We start from the raw sequence: 20,318 nt of genomic DNA, 5'->3' as shown, positions 1-20,318 counted from the left end.
TTTGTGTCTTTGACGCTGCGGTGTGGTATTGAGCTGTCACTCTACCAGCACACTGAAACGGTTGCCTCAATAAATGGAGCAACTGCACCATCTAGTGTTAAGAAGACAAAGTCAGTCTGGTTTTACACAGTCAATTCCATGTTGATTTGTTAGGAAAATCCTACAATACCATCATTAATCATTTCTCAATTTTTCAATCAATTTTGTTATGCAATGCTAGCAGGTTAATTCTAGATGTTTCAAAATGAGCCTTGAAATATATTATCCAAAGAAAGTAAAGAAGTCTTTTGTTTTTGTCCGTATCTTTAAACCAGACAACAACTTAACTATCTAGGGAATGTTTAATGTTAAAAGACTGAATTTTAATTTTTTTAATGATTATTTATAGGAAAACACACATACTGCTTATTTCTCAAATACTATCCTATTTTTCATAGAGCCTATTTGTTTCCAAACTTGTTTAAATCAGGTCTAATTCAGAACGAATGTAATCCAATGAACGGGCATTTCCACTGATAATAATAATAAATATTGTGATTTTGTTAAACAGTATACTTTAGTTTTTTGTTTTTTTTGAGCTCATTTGTACAAAATGGTTACAATATATCAAAAAAATATCATACCATTGCAACCCTTCTCAGTACAGGAGAAGTGATACACTTTCAATAATTTGAACTCAGTCAGTTCTTAGGTGCTCAGTTTCACAGGAAAAAAGCAAAAAGATCAAGATAAACATTCAAATACTGTCAAAAAATTAATTTAATCTACATAAATTAAAACAGAGGTGAAACAAGCCTCATTTTGTATCTTTCGTCCCCTGTTTGGTGAACTATTTAAGTGACATGTTTCACAAGATATACTGTTATACTCTGTCAACTTTTCACCAAGATCTGCATATCTGAACCCTATCTTTAACTGTTTGTTTTTCTATTCATGAGGGTTTCTTTTTCTTTTTCAAAAGTAAAATGGCATTTGAATCAGCATGCTAGTGTTTCAATTCTCTGACATTAAGATGGATTCATGATGATGTTCTATTCTGTCTGAGGTCTTTATGCCTCAGTATAAACTTGATTTGATCCTCCTCTCTCTTAAACCAACCTTTGAAGAAGTGAGACCACATTTCACCTGCTTAAAATGTTTTTCACTAGGTAAGTACTTTGTGAATGTATTTCCCTTCATATAAATTATTTCAAATGAATAATTTTTCATTTATAATTGCACTCTAAATACAACACAACACAACACAACAGATCTGTACACTTTTGTTTTGCATTACCTGGATGTGCAAACACATTTTAGTATCACTTTACAAAAATACATGATTTTACAATCATTGAAACACTTCAATGATTGTAAGATTTCAAACATGAGACCTTCTGCTGTTTAATTTCAACCTACATACAGATCTTCCGTAACCTTTGATAGAAGTAAAACTAAATGTTTGGATTAAGTTCAGAGTAAGTTCATATTTAAAAACCATGAGCTGGAATATGAACAAACAAAGGTGTTAGAGGCCATTCACTCGTCATCATTGACTCCTTGATTAGGAGAAGGGTTGTCCCATGGAGACAGTAACCCTTCTACATTCAGCCGACTACCACCCTGAGGCAGCATAGATGATAGAGTGACAGTCCAGCCACAACCTTAAGGGAGCTTGGACGAAGGGAACCATCTTGAATGTGTGCATACAAAGGGTCTTAGTCTTTCAAAAACAGTGATCCTTCACCAACTGATGACAGCACTGATGAAGGGCTGGAGCCCTTTGTATATGCTGCTAGAAAATAGATGAGGGCTCCAAGTGTGCAGAAGACAAAGGGTTCCATACTCTTTATCTGTGGTGTTTCCAGAAGGTAGAAGAGTCGTTGTCTTTAGCAGACAAAAGGATCTCATCCCTCTCCCTGGCTCGTCTTCTACAGAGGACAAAGATGTCTAAACCATTTTTCATGGGCAATGTCAGAGCTCGATGACTTGCTTTCAACAAAGATACAGTTGTGATTCGTTGTGCTGGTCATTTACCGTCGTTTACGGTCCGATTAGCTACCTGGGAAGGGAAAATGGAGTTAAAGTTAAGATTGTTGTCGATAGCTGTGAGTTCTCTTCACCCTGGAATGATAGGTTGCTCCCCCCCACTCCCCTTTTGCTGGCATCCACTCACTTCCCATACCAGTTGGTCATTTTCATTTCATTTTCATTTCATTTATTTAAAGGACAGTGCACATTAATCAACATTTCTGTAAATGTGCCAGTGTTAACCAGCAGGCTAATTTTCAATTGTAGTCCTTTGGCAAGATGTTAAGCTAGGCACAGAGTGGCTAAAAAATAAAAACATTCATTAAAGAATACACACAGCAACAGATAACAACAGTATAACATGATGCCAATATACTGGCTCCATTAAAACATATAACCATACAACCATTCATACAAACCACCATGGGTTAGACAGCACAGCTACAACAATACATAGCAACAGACAAACATGCACTCAGATTAAATACTATCAAAGGTGTTCACATTTTTGATTGATTTTAAAATGTTGACTGATTTAATTGCAGCCGTAACTAGCCCTCTGTCTTGCTTCATCTATTGAACCTGTGCTGCCTTTTTATGATCAAAAGCACCCTTGCCACACTTACTGCCACTTTAAGCTAAAGGTTACCATCGAGTGGATCCGAGTCGCATCATGATAGATTGTCTTTTGCTTTTTTTGCTTTCAAAACGAACTGTATTCCAGGACTTCTGGTACAAACATTGTAATTTTCTCATAGACTGTTTTTATATACTGGCCTTGTGGTTTTAAGATTAAGATTAACTTTATTAATAAATTAATAAATTTGTCTTGAACTTCTCGGAGCTCTGATACATACATTCATTTGTCTGTAAAACATGTCAGTTAAATAATCATAAAATTCCTTACAAGTGAATTACTAAAACAATATATATGTAATAGTTTAGAAAAGTGATAAACAGTGCAGGTAGAGCTACACATCTTCACACACACACTCACACCACCTCATACATGCACACATATACACACACATTCAGCTTAGGTACTGTTGAGGGCTTTGATGGACAAGGGAACAAAAGTAAGGGGTACCCTGTATCGTCGGCCTGAGGGGAGGAGCTGGTACTCAGAGTGAAGAACATGAGATGGGTCTGAGATTATTATTATTATTTTTGTGCCTGTCTGATTATGGTTTGTTGAAAGATGTCTTGGAGGCTGTGGTGTTGATGAACTCCCATGATTTTCATGGCTGTCTTGATAGATAAATAAAGAATTATGATAAAAAAGCAGTCAAGTGTGCAAATATACAGGTGAAAAATACAGTTGATATATGCAGCTCAGGCTAAAGTTTAAAAGTTTAAATGTCTTCTGTGAAGCCTCTGCTGCACTCTGGAGCGGACAGCTTCCACCTGGGCCTTCCACACAAGTTTATTATTTAGTCTATGTGGATGCCGAGATATTTGTAGAACTCTACTTGTGTTATGGTGTGATCATGGATCTTAAGTACGGTTAAGCTCTATCACCCCTTTGTCAATGCTGCCACCTGGTGGTAAAATGCTTGATCTCTTTGGAAGACGATACATTTCACCTCTTTTGGCCACCATAAATATTCAGTTTGTAAGTGAGCTTCTCTTGTGAGCCACATACACACATTCAGCTCCTACATGATCCACTACTTGGAAGAAGGAGGATGGCCATGTCTTTCCTGAGAGTTGTTTGCGGGGAATCTCTTTTGACATTCAAGTTTACATTCAGGGATGTTTGGAAATGGGAGGGTCTTGCCATGGTTGTGAAACGGGCTTTTCCACACCTCTAATAAAGAAATGACTTTCCTCCTCGGATGGTTATTTGCTGGTTTGTATGGATGTGATAACTTCTGTACCTGTCATTATAATCTGGCCATGCTGCCACTTCCCTCAGTCAGAAGCTTGGGTCAGCTGCTGAGTCAAATCAGGAAACGTACAACAAACCCACATGTATGGATCCATAGTGACCTGCACTGGTCACACAGGGCGGTACAGTAGGTAAAGATTTCCTCCTGAGAAGGCTGTCAAAGTAGAACAACAGTGCTACTTCCAGCCTGAACCCTCCATTTGTGTTTGCTCATTTTAGTATGGTTTTGAATGTCAACATTTCCACAGTGGGTAACTGTAAATGGACAGGCTATCTCATTGAGTAAACTGGAGGAATGAGGGTGTTTTTATAAAAGTTTTTATAATCCCGCTAAGGTTACACTGCTTGGTCTGTGGTGGAAATCTGCCAGCTAGAAGTCCAGCCACATAACCTTCAGCTGTAGAAAATTCTCCCACATTGTCGAAGCTCCTTGCTGACAGAGGCACACAATCTTGCTGACCTGTACTTCCTCTAAACCAGAATATCTCTTCACTCAGAGAAGTATGACTACATAGAAACCAACAAGCAGACCCGGTTCTAGACTAGCCTAGATTATGTGCATTAAGTAATGTTGACTGGTCTCTTAGTGCCAGTCTTCAAGACTCGTTACTGGGGTACTCTCTAAAGCTGTAAATTCCAATAATACATATATACATGAGCCCATAATGTATTTAATGTACCCCCCCCCCCCCCTCCCCCACATAGGAGGAAAACAAAAAAATATATAATATCTAAAACATAGCTATCTGCTGTAATCCAGTATATTATTTGAGTCATTGTGTTTTCTATTTAAATGGGAAGCTACAATGCTATTGGCAATAAGAATTGCGAAATGACACATTGGAGCCTGCCTCTGTTGGCTGCAGCCCCATAACAGCAGTGTCCGGAAGTTGAGCAACCAGAAATCGGTGCATGGTGACAAAGAGAGAGAATGAGAAAGAGAACAAGAGAGAAAGAGGAATCAAAGCGCAGTGAGTGAACCGCAAACATTTTTTTGTATTTTTGGGAGAAATTTGTCACTAACTGTGCACTGTAAAACTGAAGTGAACACAAACGCAGCTAACAAGATAACAGTCAGCAGGGGGAGCTCTAAATATTTTGGCTTCACTCCCAGGCTGCTGTTTCTCCGTCCATATTAATATACAGTCTATATGTGGGTGACAGTCAGAAAATTAAACTTTTAAACAATATGTTCAGCTAAGGAGTGGTATGGCCACACTGAGAGATTGACGCCTATGATTTTGTGTGTACTTGGTAGGTGTTGTGGATCAGGTTTTCTCAATAGTGTGTGTTTTCTCAGTTTTCTTGATACATTTATAAGGGTATTTTCATTTAGGGTTTCAGGTTGTTTTTACAAGGTTGGATTGATTGCTTATTCCACCTTCTCTTTGTGAATATGAAATAAATGATCTAACCTTTGAAAAGTCCTCCCTCCACTTTTTGACCATCTTGAACAGAGGACCACTTTGTTTTGGCTCACCTTGTTAAGGCAACCTACGTTACCATAACAATCTCTATTTCCTGGATTACAGGAATATCAAAGATGACACTTAGTAAATCCCATTATCTAATCATAATTATATCAAAACACCGTATATTTTGTTCCTTTCCATAATAGTGACAGGAACCTGTACAAAAGCTGGATGTGTGTTGTCTAAAAAAGGCTTTCTCCCTTAGTTTGTCAGGGCATGGGTGGATAATACATTCATTAAAATGCAACCAAAATTCCTAAATCACAATTTAAAAAACATAAAGATAAAGACAATGCAGATACAATATAATTTGAATTTAAGGGAGTCCAGTTTTGTTTTATCTGTATACACACATATATGGGAAATATTGAGTGTTTTGATATAGGCTACAAATTAATTTGACATTAAAAAATACTTTTCATTTCAAATATTACTTCAACATTAAACCATTGTGTCACATTTTTCTTTCTTTTTAACTGATAAGTGTAAAAGGGGATAGTTGTGTTTCATCTCACATCCAACAGAGTGCGCCAGAGTGTCATTTGGGGATTTGACACTCATGCAACAGGAAGTTGAGCTGTACATTTTTAACTTGTGGTCGAACCAGCAGGAACTGATAACACTTGTAGTGGAAATGCAGATGCAGAACTTAGTGATTATTAAGACTTTTTTTCTGATTTTCTTAAAAGGCGTTGAACATTCATTCTTGTATTACTGACAGTGTTTTATTTCATTTGAAAAGATTTGGACATAAATTAAGTCATGATATTATATTTCACCATCACACAGAGAAGGATGTGTTACTTGCAAAGAGTTGACAATTATTTTCTAATGAAAATATATTGTTTAATTTTTCATATAATTACATATGAGGTTTTTTTTTAACTACACTTTTCCCCTTATGTAGGTGCTTATTGTTTATGTAGTGGTTTTGCCATAGCAGGAAACGCACAGGTGTTATCAATATCAATTACAGCCCATATGGCTCACATGTCACCTGTAAATGGAGCAAAGTATTCATTAACCTTATGAGTAACACCTTTGCCTTCTTCCATGGTCCCAATTTAAATGAAAAGGGTAAATTTCCACATGTGCTTTACAAGAATAGAATTTTCTCTTTTTGCTGATTTTGGAGAATAAAAAAAAAATAATAATTTGTTAAGGTTTTTATTACAAATATACAAAACAAAAAAAAAAGGAAAATTCATCTATTTGAAACTAGAAACACCTTGTCTTCCCTCTGTGTCTGCTCACCTGGCAGCTGTTTATGTTTAACAGTTTGCCTGCCAGTTTACCTGCCTAGCTCTTTGTAGCTGCTATATGTTCAATACACACCTGTCCTCCGTTTACACACAGTTCAGTCAAGCAGCTGCCAAATTAACTTCATGCCTGTCTGCCTTGTTTCCTGCTCAGGCCAAAGCCAACCTGTTCTCCACTTCTGGCTAAATTCTTTAAAGTCAGGACCTTATTACGTAAATCTAAATCATGCAAAACTCTAAATAATAGGTGGCATGTAAGAGTTGACTTTGCTTTATTCAAGTATCAATCCATTGTTCATCCTCTACTTTCAAACTCCTGAGCCTTTGCACTTGGTCACTTTGGAAATCATAGTTGTTCTGGTTTTGAATGTAAATTCAAGATTAATTTGAAATCAAAACTAATTAGAGACCGCCCAATTAAAAATCCTGAACAGCTTTTCCGCATTATTAGTTTTCCCAGTGTGAGACACTGAAAGGCAAAAGACTCACATTTTGTGCAGGTGCTTAATACATCCGAATATTCAACCATTTTTAACAGAATCTACACGATCAGGTTTCCCTGTGTTCACACCCAGGGTTGGTGTGACAGGATGTGATCTGTTAGACTTGTATTAGCATGTTGTTCTATAATTAGAGTCTCTGCCTGATTAACCAACTTTCACTGGAGAAGGGTCACAACATATTGGATTTATTTATCCTTTATTCCTCTAGGGAGGACAACCATGCACCGAGTGCTAAGCATACAATTTTATCCAGCAAACCACTGCTTCCCTGCTTTTTGAGAAGAAACTTGTGTTGAAGCAGAGTGTCACTTAAAGTAAAAGAAAAACCCAAACCCAGTTCTTCCCCCTGACCCTGACCTTTGGATATACACGGGGAAGTTTGTGGGAAACGTATTGGATTGCACAGAAAAAAGGCTGTTACAGCTCATGAGATCGTGTAGGATATAACACTAACATAGAGCGGTTGTTCAGGAAATGATTTGTAATTTGGGCGGATGCTTCAGAAACATGTGAAAACAGGACAAGCCACAACTATTTGGATCTGATGTTTCTTGCCATCTCTTCTTAAATTGCCAGGTACATGCCCCGACAGCAGCAGCAGTGAAGGTTTGATGATGATGAGCTATGCAAAAATAATTATCGATGTTCAAGCAGATCATTAAAAAGAAAGTGTTAGCTTTCTTGCAGAACATGTAGAGGTTATAAACCTACATTCTTATTTCTAAAAAGAATAATCATATCCAGACTAGCGCCACCTTTTTGTTGTTAACCGAGCACAGATATTTGATATAGGATCATAAAACTGTTATCACAAGGATTTTCCAGTTTTTTGTAGTAAAAGATTTCACATGATGTGCTGACAATAGCAAATACTGTGCATTTCAAACATCATAATAACACTTAATGGGAACAACATATCCTGAAAGAGCGACTCAAATTTGCGTCAACTTTTTGCACTTTGTTCGTTATAAAATCCTGTTTTTTTTTGGGTTACAAATCAGTCGGACAAGTTGTGTAGGCAATCTGAGACGAGCTTGTCATTTGTGGCCGTAGTAAACTGACTCATGTAGTCAATAAATCATTTCTTGGTCAAGGCAGTTTGCTGTACACAGTTAATGAGAGAGAACTTTGTACAATACTAAAGTGTGAAATAGGATTTCAGGGTTTGGAACATTACTTCTCTCTGTGTCACAGGGTAAGGAGATAACGGGTTGGAGGCTAGCGTTTCTCTAGATTTTTAAAAACAGTCAAAGTAACAGAACTACATGGCCTTTAAAATATTTTGAAAAAAAGAAAAGTTTATTAATTTAACAAGCATATAAAACAACACAGTATCTTCTCAAACTACCAATGCAGTTTCAGTGCAATTCCAAAATATACATTTTTCAGCAGGTCATGTTAATCAGTTATTCACGTCAGAAACAGCCATTTATATATTTCGATTATCTTTTGACAATTGTCCTAGCCAGAGGAAGCTCGCAATGATACCTTCATGAGGTAACACTGTAAACATCAAACTTTGAACGTACAAAACTAAGCACTACATCGCAAATGAAATATTAAATACAACCACAAATTAAAAAAAACTTTGAGATGTTGTGTAAAATGTCAAAAACTGAATGTACTGATTCAGAAATGATTGAAACCCCATATCTAATTGAAAATAGCACAAATACAAAAAATTATGAGATATCAATAATGATAACATTATCTGTAGACAATCAAATCCCAGAATTCTATTTTGTTTAAAACCCAAACACAGTTTCCAGTCTCCAGACTTTTTTTTAAAACATGTTGTCGGCAACTTGGCATGTTTTCCAAAAAAAAATTACGTTTCCCAGTTTCAACATTTGACATGTTGTCTTGCTGCTTTTTATCTTAAACATCGGGTTTCAATGTTTCAAATTCTGTTTTTATTCACATCTTACACAATGTCCTAACTTTTTTAAATTTTGGGTTGAAAAAAACAAAAACATAAAATAAAACGACTAACACACAGAAACGGATGCAATTGTAAACACAATTTGTAAACAAAAAGGAAGTATGTGGTTATAGATATTTGGTTTGTGGGTTTAATAAATACCTAGAGCTGCTGCACTGTATTATCGGTTAAACCACAGTATTTGGCGTGCAAGTGTAGCCGTTTGTCAGTTATACCTTTAAGGTGAAAAACATGAAAATCTGGACAAATTCCTCCACCTCTTTGTGCATTTACCACAACTTAAAGCTATAGCATTAACCAATATAGAGGCTGATTTAAATTAAAAAACAAACAAACAAATAAACAAACACCTACTTCCTGTTTCCATTTCTTTCAGGAAAGATAACATTCTATGTAAGCTCCTTGAACAGCATTTGCTGAAAATACAGGCAAATCTTATACTATTCTTCTCAGAGAGATTGTAAGTGTAAGACAGGATCAAAGTATCAGCAGGGCACGGAAGAGAAACTTTAAAATACAGCATCAAGCCAAATCCACAGTTTTAACAACAGGGGGTTCAGTTTTAGGGAAATCGAGTAAAGTACAGTAAGGCTAGCAGAACGCTGAGAATTGAGAATTCTGAAATGCTGTGTTAATAAACTGGCACATTGTGACACAACTATCTTTAGCAGTCCATAAATTCAAAATTGATATGTCCCATGATTCTTTGGAGTTGAATTATTTCTTTCTCTTCAGGTGCTACAATTGTGCTGCAACATAAAACTGAATAGTACAATGAAACATGGACGAATTCCATGCTACCATTTTCCTTAAGAATAAAACGTTATGTGGTATAACCTCTGTTAGTTACCATTCCATCCTTCCCATATCATCAATCTGGGAATTTGTTACCTCATTTGAACTCTCAACGATAAAATTCAGCTGCTTCAGGGTAAGTATGCATACCAAAGATACAAATTAGTATGAGATGCCGCTACAGTCAGATTAATCTGGATGTTGAATAAATACTGCTGCCGCTAGATGTGTAACGAACACTGCATTAACATATCAAAAATGTATCACTGATAGAACGCCAGACGGCAAGATAACCTCAATCAAATATGCTCTTCAAAAGCAAGGTACTCATAGATAAACATCATTCACTAATTGTGCTATTTCTCTCACACGCCGACTGCAAAAGCACCCGAACTTTTCAGTCGGCAGCTAGCCACACCAAGAGTATAAGCCTGGAGACATGGCTTATTACACCATGTTCAATGCACAGATTATAACCGCCATGAAAAAAGACGGTGGCTGAATGTCATGGTCATTTCTCCAGAAAATGAAAAAATTGTTAACAGCTTGAATACACAGCATTCCCTGGAGGATTCCACTCTCACACTCCTTATCGCCCGTGAGGCCGATCAAAGCCAAGCAGAATGCACCAGCTGTACATCATTCTCGGTCACGGTCCACCAAAAAATGAACTCGAAAGTGAGGAAGGATTGTGTTTGAAAGTGTGCATGTCTGTGCTTTTAACAGTGAAAAGTGGTGAAAGGTATGGCAACAAGTTAAAGGGTAATTCAACACTTAACCGTGTAGGGCAAAACAGTTTATTGTCCTGTTTTCAGGGTTCATACTCAGTGCACGCTTTGCGCCGATCATTGATGCCACAGTTGGTGATCTCCATCAGTTAACAAAAGGCAAAATGAATACCTGTTGTGACATCACTGATCGGCGTGTTGCCAGGTGTGCACCATCGTTTAAGTTTTAGACTTACAAAGAGCTGTGCTGCAGAAGTTTCTGCCACATTTTAACAGTATTAAATTACCCTTTAAGGCGTCATAGTTTTCTCTGCATGGTTTGTACACTCTTCTAGCTCTGCCTCTTAAATGTTGGCATTCCTCGTCTCTCACATTGTCCATTCACCTCTCTACCTAATACACTCCTCCTCTGATGGGCTTTCTGATTCTTCATTCTCACTGTCATCCAGCTCGGGAAGATCTCCCCACAACAGCAGATTCAACCCTGAGAAAACATGGGAGGATAACAAAGGCCAATGAAAAACACATTTAACAGCAGAAAAAATATCCATAAAATATGAGTTGGTTTTTTTAGGTGTTACACCGACCTGTCGAATCCAGTCTGTTGAGAGTAGAAACAGCATCACTATTGAACATCCAGAAATGGCCGTTGTTACAGGAAAGCAGGCAGGGTTTACAGGGGGCCACAACATGGTAGCCCACAACATTACCACTGGAAGAGGGAGGGGGAGAGAATAAAGAAGAAACATGTGTCAGCACTTTGCTAGGGGCACGTCTGAAAACTGCTAACTCCACGAGTGGATGTCTATTATCTAACAGATGTTTGTTTTCTGCCCTGTGTACAGCAACAAAGGCCTGGAAATACAAAAGAAGCTCAACAAAATTGTACTGTAGCAACAACGCCTATTTTTAACAGAAATGAATAACAAATGACAGAAATCCACTTTAACTACAGATGTGTAGAGTGGAAATAATAAAATAAAGGTTATTGAATCATCATCGGGAATTGATAATAAATTGGATTATGGATTAATAGTTTAAGGAATTGTAGTAGAAAAGTAGAAACAAAATATTCTATTTTTTCAGCTTCTTAGATTCGACAGTTTGTCCATTTTCTCTTTTACATCATTGTTAATTAAACCTCTGGATTCTTTGCCAGACAAAGCAACACTTTAGAAATTTAAATAAGCATTTATCAAAATGTATGCTGATTCTCAATAAACCAAACGTCAACAAAAGAAGATAAGTATCATGTAAAGGCAAAAACAGGTCGTAGCTAGACAATGGAAATAATAGCTAGTTTCAGCTCAACTTGTGGGTACTTTAAACATCAATAATGGAAAGACCTTCTTGTCTGCTGTACAAAGTGTGGTGGCTGTGCTTTTTTAAATTAACATCTTACATTAGCAGATGGTGTTACAACAAGTGAACCCTGCAGGCTGTGAAGGAGCTATACATACCACTTGAGACATGCGATGTCTCTCAGTTTGCATTTGCAGCTTTCAGTGGAGTAGCAGCTGGCCACAAAGTCAACAGTTCTTGGGGGAGGGAGCATAAACAAACATGGTCATTACTAGTTAAAAGCCACAATTATGTCATATTTCCATGCAAATAAAATAACAAAATGACGATGTATATCTCCTGTCAGTATTCTTCCAAACGAGTAATCGGTGTGTTATTAGTTAGCACAGCGGTGTCATCCCCTGACAACAACAACAACAGCAGATATAAACAAAGGCTAGCAGCTAACTACATTAGCACTTACCTGTTAGGGGGTATGTCAGTGGAAAAAAGCTCAACCTCGGTGTCTGCTAGCAGCACTGCTTTCATGCCTCTTGTGCACAGAAGACTGTCACAGAATATACAGTTCACTTGGGTCACACACTTGTTTTTAAAATTAGCGTTGGATGTAGACATTGTTGTCCTGCTAATGGACGAACTCTCTCTCTCTCTTTCTGCCTCCAGAAAACAATTCAAACCGAAAAAAACAAGAAGCAGATACTGGTATAATCAATATCCGTTCAGTTCAGACGGGTCGTTATCTAACTATAACGTCCTTGTTGAGACGTTAGCCTTCTCCTAACGGAAGACAGCTAACAGGAGCTCTTCAACAAATATATGTTTCCGCGAAGCGTTTTTTATATGAAAGAAAAGCCAAGTTGTATCAGGAAGAATTACACGGCTCCTATGACAAACTAGCCCCTTTTACACGACTGGCTCAGCATCCATTCAGATGTAACTTAACAGCTAACTAAATAGCTGTCAGCTTTGTTTACAACTTCCTGGTGTCTAACGGTACTTCCTGAAACTATCTTTAAAAGACCATACAGCGGACTCTGATTGGATACGCGCCATAGTAACCGTTGCCATTGGCCACCGCCCGCTACTACGTCTGAATTTAATTGGATAAAAATGAGAGCCGGAAACGCCTCAATACAAAGATCCTTTAAACCGATTGGTGGGATAAAGGGTCTTTCAAAATCCATTCGACCAATAGTGGGATGGGAAAATTAGGGCGGGGCTGTGTTGAAGTCAGTGTGAAAAACTGTAATTATTTTATTAAAGAGGAGGGTCGACCCTTTCTAGAGAGGTTTAGCTTTAGCCTACATGTTAAGTTGAATTGTTTTATGTCAGAGAGGTATGAGAGGAGGGTCGTACAAATTGTGTCAAACAACATTATCAGTGAGTAGGTCTGCTGACCGTCACAGTTGCTTTCTAGAACTACGGCATAAATCACATTGTTTCATGTCGACTGACTCTAATGTAAGGATATAGGTCCAGGCTACTTTAACATTTGCTTTAGTTTTTCCTGCCATTAAAAAAAGAAACTGTAAAACAACATAATCCAACAAAGCTTGATAACGTTTTCTGTAAATGTTGCTTCTGAACCCAGACGAATGCTAACCATGTGTGTATCCATGCCGGTCCTGCGCACTGGGGGCAAATCCAGCCAGCCCCTCCATCTCCCCTTGGTTCCTCCTCTCCCTCACTTCAGGGGTGAAGAGGAGGAGAGCAGTTTAATTTGGACAGGCAACAGCGAAGACCCCGGCCAGCCAGCCAAGCCCAGGGCAACATATCCTGAAAAAAAAAGTTTGTTTTTTAGCTGTGCTTTACTGACAAGATTTCCGCGTTTGTGTTTTGAAAGGGGGGAATGATTCTGCTTCCACTTGAAGTTGTTTGCTCCATAACCGGTTTTGAGGAGGCGGTGAGGCGCGGCGGCGGATGGGAAACACACACAGCAGCAGCAGCGCCAAACTCACAATGCGCCCGGAGTGAACAGAGGCAGGGACACAATACAGAGCCGAGGGCACACTGAGGAAAAGCTGCACTCTCTCATCTGGCCTTTCTTCAATATTTTCCAAATCCTGTCCCAGGGTGGCATTTCTTCCTTCCTTCTTCTTCGTCTGACTTTTTGATTGATTGAGACAAAAACTGACTGCGCTAACCAGGGCAAAGTGATTTGATCTCCAAAACTCAGCCATGACGTCTCCAGCGAAATTCCGAAAGGACAAGGAGATAGTGGCCGAATATGAAACTCAAGTTAAAGGTAAAACTTTCAAAAAAGCTTCTCTCACTTGTCTCTACAAAGCGCACACTCGATGATTAGGCTATGGATTTTGTGGTTGTGTTTGACCACATTGTGTGTTTTCCTTGACTTTGCTGATTGCAGGGTTTTTAATGTGCCCTCACCTCTCCCAATGAGGCGTTGCATTTGTATTTCCCCTCTGTCATTTATGTAAGGTTATTGTCATTATGTAGCCTGAATACATCAAATCAATAATTGCAATCATATAAATGGAACCTCATGATCAGCGTGGCTTTACGCCTGTGACCGTTCGCCAGAACGCCTCACACAGATTTGGAATAAAGACAGAAAATAAAGGCGATACCAAATCGGTATTTAGCCCTGATGTGACCTCCACATGCTCTCTTAAGAAACGCTAACATTAAGGTGGTGTGTGTGTGAGTGACTGTGTGTGTTGTAGACTACCCACAGGGCTGGGGTTTTCGACATGGAACAAGGCAGGGCGTTTTCTCTTCTCCTCTGTCTCATGCGTGTCTGTGCTGCTATAGCTGCTGGGGTGCACTGAGAGAAAAGCTGCACATACGTGTGTGTGCCATTCTCTGTGTGCGTTGCTTTAACGCAGATTGCAAATTAAGTGAGCAATTTGTGCAGAAGCTTGTCTATCGATCACAGCTCATTGGCGTGTGTGTGTGTGTGTGTGTGTGTGTGTGTGTGTGTGTGTGTGTGTGTGTGTGTGTGTGTGTGTGTGTGTGTGTGTGTGTGTGTGTGTGTGTGTGTGTGTGTGTGTGTGTGTGTGTGTGTGTGTGTGTGTGTGTGTGTGTGTGTGTGTGTGTGTGTGTGTGTGTGTGTGTGTGTGTGTGTGTGTGTGTGTGTGTGTGTGTGTGTGTGTGTGTGTGTGTGTGTGTGTGTGTGCGCTCAGCATGTATGTGGCTGGTGTCATCAGAACGACAGGGACTGCTCATCAGATTTATAGGTGAAGGTTAGTCATATCTAGTTTTGGGGAGTAGAGAAACACAGAGGTGGCAGGAAGGGGTAGGGATGTGCAAAGTGCAGGACAGGATATTGCCTTCCTCACCAACTGCTGCTGCTGCAGTGTGAGACCCTCAGATAAAACAGGCTTCCTCATCACACAAGCCTCTCATGTCCATGTAAAAACACCCATCCTCTTACCCTATAGGTTTATCTACAAAATGACCACCCTCCTGAGTCCTGGTCATCTATAGGCTCCTGCAGATCAGCAATTCACAGGAATGAGTTGAGTGTAACCCTAAAGCAAAACTTAGTTCGTAAACGGAAATTTCTGTTGTCCACAAACTTATGTGACAAATTACATTTAAAAAAAACGATTATGTTTGTTTTGATTTCATCTGGAACCACCAATCCAATCGCCTGAACAACTGGCATTGATTGAAGATGACAGTGAATGCCTTGCTTTATGAGTGGGGGTCAGAAACGTATTGAACCAAGCTGTGCTTTGTATTCTTTATGGAAGCTTTTAAATAGGGCTGCTGCACAATAAATCTCATATTATAGTGATACCAAAAAACGATACATGTGCATCAGCATGCTAACATTTGACCTATCACATGGAGCCCTTTGTACAAGGGCCATGCTTTCAAAACAAATGCAGTCTTGGTAAGCTGAAGAGAAGAGTGAGGACATGTGGTTGACAAAGACCATACGTTTAAAAAAAAGAATATAAATGTGTGTTCTGGTTTAAATGCACATACTGATGCACATGTATCAGAGTATATGTTATTGCACAGTGCAAGTTTTCAGCTTACCATGCAGACTTCATGTACACTTTTCATTTCATCACCTCATCCCAGTTTTCCTGTTAATTCACCACTTGTCTGCACATGTTCACTACCCCTTATTTGTCACTTTTCTCGTTTATCAACCTCTCTGCTTACTCCTTCAGCTTTCACCACAGTGACATTATCAGCGTTGTGGTTTCCCCTGTCCCATTAGAGCGTCTGTTTCTGCTCGGCAGCCTGTGTGAAGGCTTTATGTCCGTGCTGCATTGTGAGGACTGTCTGCTGTGTTTGTCAGCTTGTGGACTTAATGTTTGTCCATCGATTTCCTCCTGTCAGTTACCTCACTGCTCCCCGGTGAACAGCTGTGTTCAGCTCTCTCTTCTTTTTCCTCACACTCTGTGTCCATGTTTTTTTTCCCCCACATACCTTCCATACTTGTCCTGATCTGAAATCACCAGGTGTGTGTGTGTGTGTGTGTGTGTGTGTGTGTGTGTGTGTGTGTGTGTGTGTGTGTGTGTGTGTGTGTGTGTGTGTGTGTGTGTGTGTGTGTGTGTGTGTGTGTGTGTGTGTGTGTGTGTGTGTGTGTGTGTGTGTGTGTGTGTGTGTGTGTGTGTGTGTGTGTGTGTGTGTGTGTGTGTGTGTGTGTGTGTGTGTGTGTGTGTGTGTGTGTGTGTGTGTGTGTGTGTGTGTGTGTGTGTGTGTGTGTGTGTGTGTGTGTGTGTGTGTGTGTGTGTGTGTGTGTGTGTGTGTGTGTGTGTGTGTGTGTGTGTGTGTGTGTGTGTGTGTGTTGTGACATTCCCAACAGTCTGTCTTCCCTGAGAGACATAGACAGTCTGTCATTACCCCGTGCACTGCTGTTACAGATTCTCTAATGGAGGGTATCGAGCAGCAACACATGATCACCTGCACATCACATTTCTGCACCCTGAATTTGCTAACATGTGTGTCTTTTTTCTTAAAAACCCTTATTCAAATTACAATGCACCAGCACCATCAAGCTGACGAATCAAACCTACGAGTCTCTGCTCTAATCGGGCATCAGAGAAAAACTTCCACGCTGCAGCATCATGGGCGAAATAAATGTAAATCCTCTCATGGCTTCAAGTCAGAAATCTCTGCAGCAGTCGAGGACGATGCTACGATGATACTTATGCACATATCCACACAGACTCAGGCTTCAAAAGTAAGGCAAGCACTTGAGTGAATTAATTCTTACAATATTGAAGACCCTCCTCTGGCATATTAACCACACATTTGCATTTTGTTTGGCCACTCATGAAGCGGGTGTAGCAGTTCAGTTGCACCTATTGTTCTACATTGAAATCCTGTTTATATGCATTCCCATGCAGTGTTATTCATACACACATACATCTGTCTCAGTGTGTGTTATTTCACACAGCCAGAGTGCTGCTGATACTCTAATATGGGATTCTGGCTGATGCAAGCAGGAATGTTCCTTCTGCTCAAAAAGGGTGTGTGTGTGTGTGTGTGAGAGAGTGTGTGTTTGACAGTGTATGTGTGTGTATGATAAAGATAGAGGCAGAGAGAAAGAAAGACAAAAAAGTGAGTGAGACGCATTCAAAGCAGGATAGGAATGTTCTAGCACAGATGTGAATGGTTATACGCAGCAGCCCTGAGATTCAGTCAAGGAATGAGCTTATCACCTACCACTCGTAGTTCAGCGAGCACCATTTTCAGAAAGCTGCTTTAAGGACTTTGAATGGCTCTGAGCTTTGAGTCAGTATTACAGGCACTGTTGGATTTATCCAGTCAACGCACATCCAGCAGCTATCACAGTCCCTCCGTCTGAGAAGGATGACATAATATTTAAATAGAAAGCCTTAATTCAGGCGAGGGGAAGCGTTTTTAGTGGAAAATTAGGCAGCGCTGAGTCTTTAATTCTTTTGACAGATGTTTAATTTTTCAAGTACATTTTGGCTCAGAGATTCAGCATCTGGACTTTCTAGGAAGTAGCTACCACTGCAGCTACTGATAGAACATATTGATTCCAGTTTTTTACAGAGGTATCAGTTATTCCAATCCACTCTGATGATGTGTTGAATAACATCGAGTCACTAAATGCTTGCAGAATGATCTGCAGGTTTTTACTGTATCTCCTAAGACAATTTAACATTTTCCACACTGTTATATGAATGCAGAAAGCTTTGCAGATATGATGTTGATCTGTCTTCACAAGGAGAGCTGATGAGTGTCTGCCTTTGGGCATAGACTGAAACGATGTGTCTGCCTGCCTACGTAAATGTAGCTTGTCTGTGTACAAGATTTAGGATAAATGGCTGCTCTCGCTTGCACACAATAGAAAAGGTGGTGAGTTGGCAATCAGGAGGATGGGTTCATGTCTGTGTGTGTTTTTTAAGGTGTGTTGTATTTGATTGATGTATGTTTGATCGGGGGGGAGCAGGGGTGTTACAGAGGGATCCTCTGACACGTGACACCTAGATTCTGTTTCATTTATTTAAAATCTCCCAATTGGTTGAAGGCAGGAGGAAAATAAAGAAAAGATGAATGTAGCATAATCCTCACAGCAGCTACCCTCACAACAGCAAACATCACATGTGGGTGGAAGCATCTGCTAAAACGTCTTTAAGTTAATCAATTGGCGGTATAGCTTGTTTGAATGCTCGGTGTTTGAGCCTTTAACAACGCCTTGTCAATTAGGGGCAGGGTCTGTATCGACTGAGGCCAGTGGTGCATTCACTGACCACAAGTAAATCAAACCACTCTGAGCAGTATGGGGTTACTGTGTACAACAACACACACATGTTTTGCTGTCTAGATTAGAATGTGTTGGCAACATGTAGAGCTGCAAAAAAACAATTGATTATTTGTCTGCTAATTTTTGTTTTGGCAGGACTGGCCGTGTGTGTTTGTGTGTGTGTATTGTGAGGTGGAATTAAAATGCAGATGGAGCTGAAAATAATCAGGCAGGAAGGATGTTTGTGTGAGGCTGAGGTTCAGGAGTCAGGCTCAACACACACACACACACACACACACACACACACACACACACACACACACACACACACACACAGATTGTAGGGAGTGTGTAATGCTTTCTGTTTGGGGCCCATGGCTTTGGCGTTTCTGAGCAAAGGAGTCAACTGCTTGTCACATCATACACACACACACACACACTCACACTGTGCTTGGTGTGTGAGGATTTTTAGCGTTGCAGTCAGCACTTTGCCTCTCTGAATAGAAAGGAACCAGAGCCATACTGTGGGGTAGAGAGTGAAAATCCTTCCATATATGATATTCCATATCTGGATCCCGCTGTCCCTTTGGTTTGTCTGTGCACGGTAGCAGTCGCCTTCTGCTGTGTCAGCATTACACACAACTTGGCTGAACACAGTTATTGTTTTTCTGATCCCCTTCTACCTATATATATGTTTCCTCATTCTCCGAAATTGAATATGACAATTTTACTACAGTGCTGCTGGAGAGAAAACACACTGTGTTAGATTTACCAATATCGTCAGCAAACACACACACACATTTCAAGAGGCACTGCTTTCCAGTCAGTCCATGAGTTATTTGATTTGGATTGAGATGAATGCCAACCCTCCTCCTACAGTCTGGACACAGTCGATGGCTGAGAGATTATAAAAAGGAATGTTTGCTATCACCATGAACCTGCAGATGAGCAGGTTGAGATGTGCAACAACAAGCATTGTATCAGATTTAAGAAAACACACTGCTCATCAGAGGGATACATAAAGAGGGCTGAAGGGTGATGAGAAATAACACTAGAAGAAGAAGAAGAAGAAGGCAGTCAGTTAACCAACGTGGATAAGGTCAGAGTTCAGCTGCAAGATGACTGCTCTCATTGCTGCCAGATGTTTCAGATGCCCTGATTGGGCAACAGATGTTCCTACTTCACTGGTTGGCTTATCTCAACACGTTGGAGGTTGCCGCCCCCAGGCCCTCAGCACAGAGGCATGTTGGGATTGGTAGGAATCTTTCCTCCCTCTTTTCAGGTGTTGCTGCTGTAAAAAAGATATGTGTGTGTGTGTGTAGGTACACCAATGTGAACTTGACTTGCTTTGCCCAATCGTTGGGCTGCCCTTTTTTGGTGCACTTTGGGTTCAAAATTAAGCTAATGGCAAAAATCAGTAATTCAAAACACACAATAAAAAAACCCAAATCAAGTAACAAGAGATATTAAAGGCATGGTTCCCCTTTTGTTACACACTTTTCACATCATAGTTTCAGTTCTATTCACCATCTTCATGTACTAACCTTCTCAACCAATTGCAAAATGTCAAAGTGACAATTTTTTCTAATAGTTTCAGATCTAAAGCGTGTGTGTGTGTGTGTGTGTGTGTGTGTGTGTGTGTGTGTGTGTGTGTGTGTGTGTGTGTGTGTGTGTGTGTGTGTGTGTGTGTGTGTGTGTGTGTGTGTGTGTGTGTGTGTGTGT

The 20,318-nt window shown here is 39.7% G+C and overlaps 2 protein-coding genes across 4 annotated transcripts in view; one reads left to right on the top strand and one right to left on the bottom strand.

The window, feature by feature from the left end:
• Nucleotides 1-8,410: 8,410 nt before the first annotated feature.
• fam72a (family with sequence similarity 72 member A) lies at nt 8,411-12,898 on the bottom strand. The gene is made up of 4 exons (XM_061041992.1): nt 12,363-12,898; nt 12,058-12,135; nt 11,185-11,309; nt 8,411-11,081 (listed from the first exon to the last, which is right to left on the bottom strand). Exons 1-4 carry the CDS (start codon nt 12,512-12,514, stop codon nt 10,987-10,989), a joined length of 450 nt encoding a protein of 149 aa, XP_060897975.1. The 5' UTR covers nt 12,515-12,898; the 3' UTR covers nt 8,411-10,986.
• A 685-nt stretch (nt 12,899-13,583) lies between these two features.
• srgap2 (SLIT-ROBO Rho GTPase activating protein 2) overlaps nt 13,584-20,318 on the top strand; it is a 62,263-nt gene continuing 55,528 nt past the window's right edge. For 2 of the 3 annotated variants that reach the window (XM_061041990.1, XM_061041987.1), the window contains exon 1: nt 13,585-14,144. In XM_061041990.1, the coding sequence (XP_060897973.1) occupies nt 14,078-14,144 (67 nt within the window). In that variant the 5' untranslated portion in view covers nt 13,585-14,077. Of the gene's footprint in view, nt 14,145-20,318 lie in introns of all 3 variants that reach the window. The other variant, XM_061041989.1, reaches the window with a different exon arrangement.

This window comes from Labrus mixtus, chromosome 7 (assembly GCF_963584025.1).
Source record: "Labrus mixtus chromosome 7, fLabMix1.1, whole genome shotgun sequence".
Taxonomy (NCBI): domain Eukaryota; kingdom Metazoa; phylum Chordata; class Actinopteri; order Labriformes; family Labridae; genus Labrus; species Labrus mixtus.
The sequence above is the reverse complement of the archived record's forward strand: the minus strand, read 5'-3'. Positions and strand labels throughout refer to the sequence as shown.

Bases quoted from the DNA above. Each gene is read 5' to 3' on its own strand.
- fam72a (XM_061041992.1), bottom strand. From the start codon at position 12,514: ATGTCTACATCCAACGCTAATTTTAAAAACAAGTGTGTGACCCAAGTG. The intron at 12,136-12,362 runs GTAAGTGCTAAT...CCCTCCCCCAAG, and splicing joins ACTGACATACCCCCTAACAG to AACTGTTGACTTTGTGGCCA. The intron at 11,310-12,057 runs GTATGTATAGCT...TCCCTCTTCCAG, and splicing joins GACATCGCATGTCTCAAGTG to TGGTAATGTTGTGGGCTACC.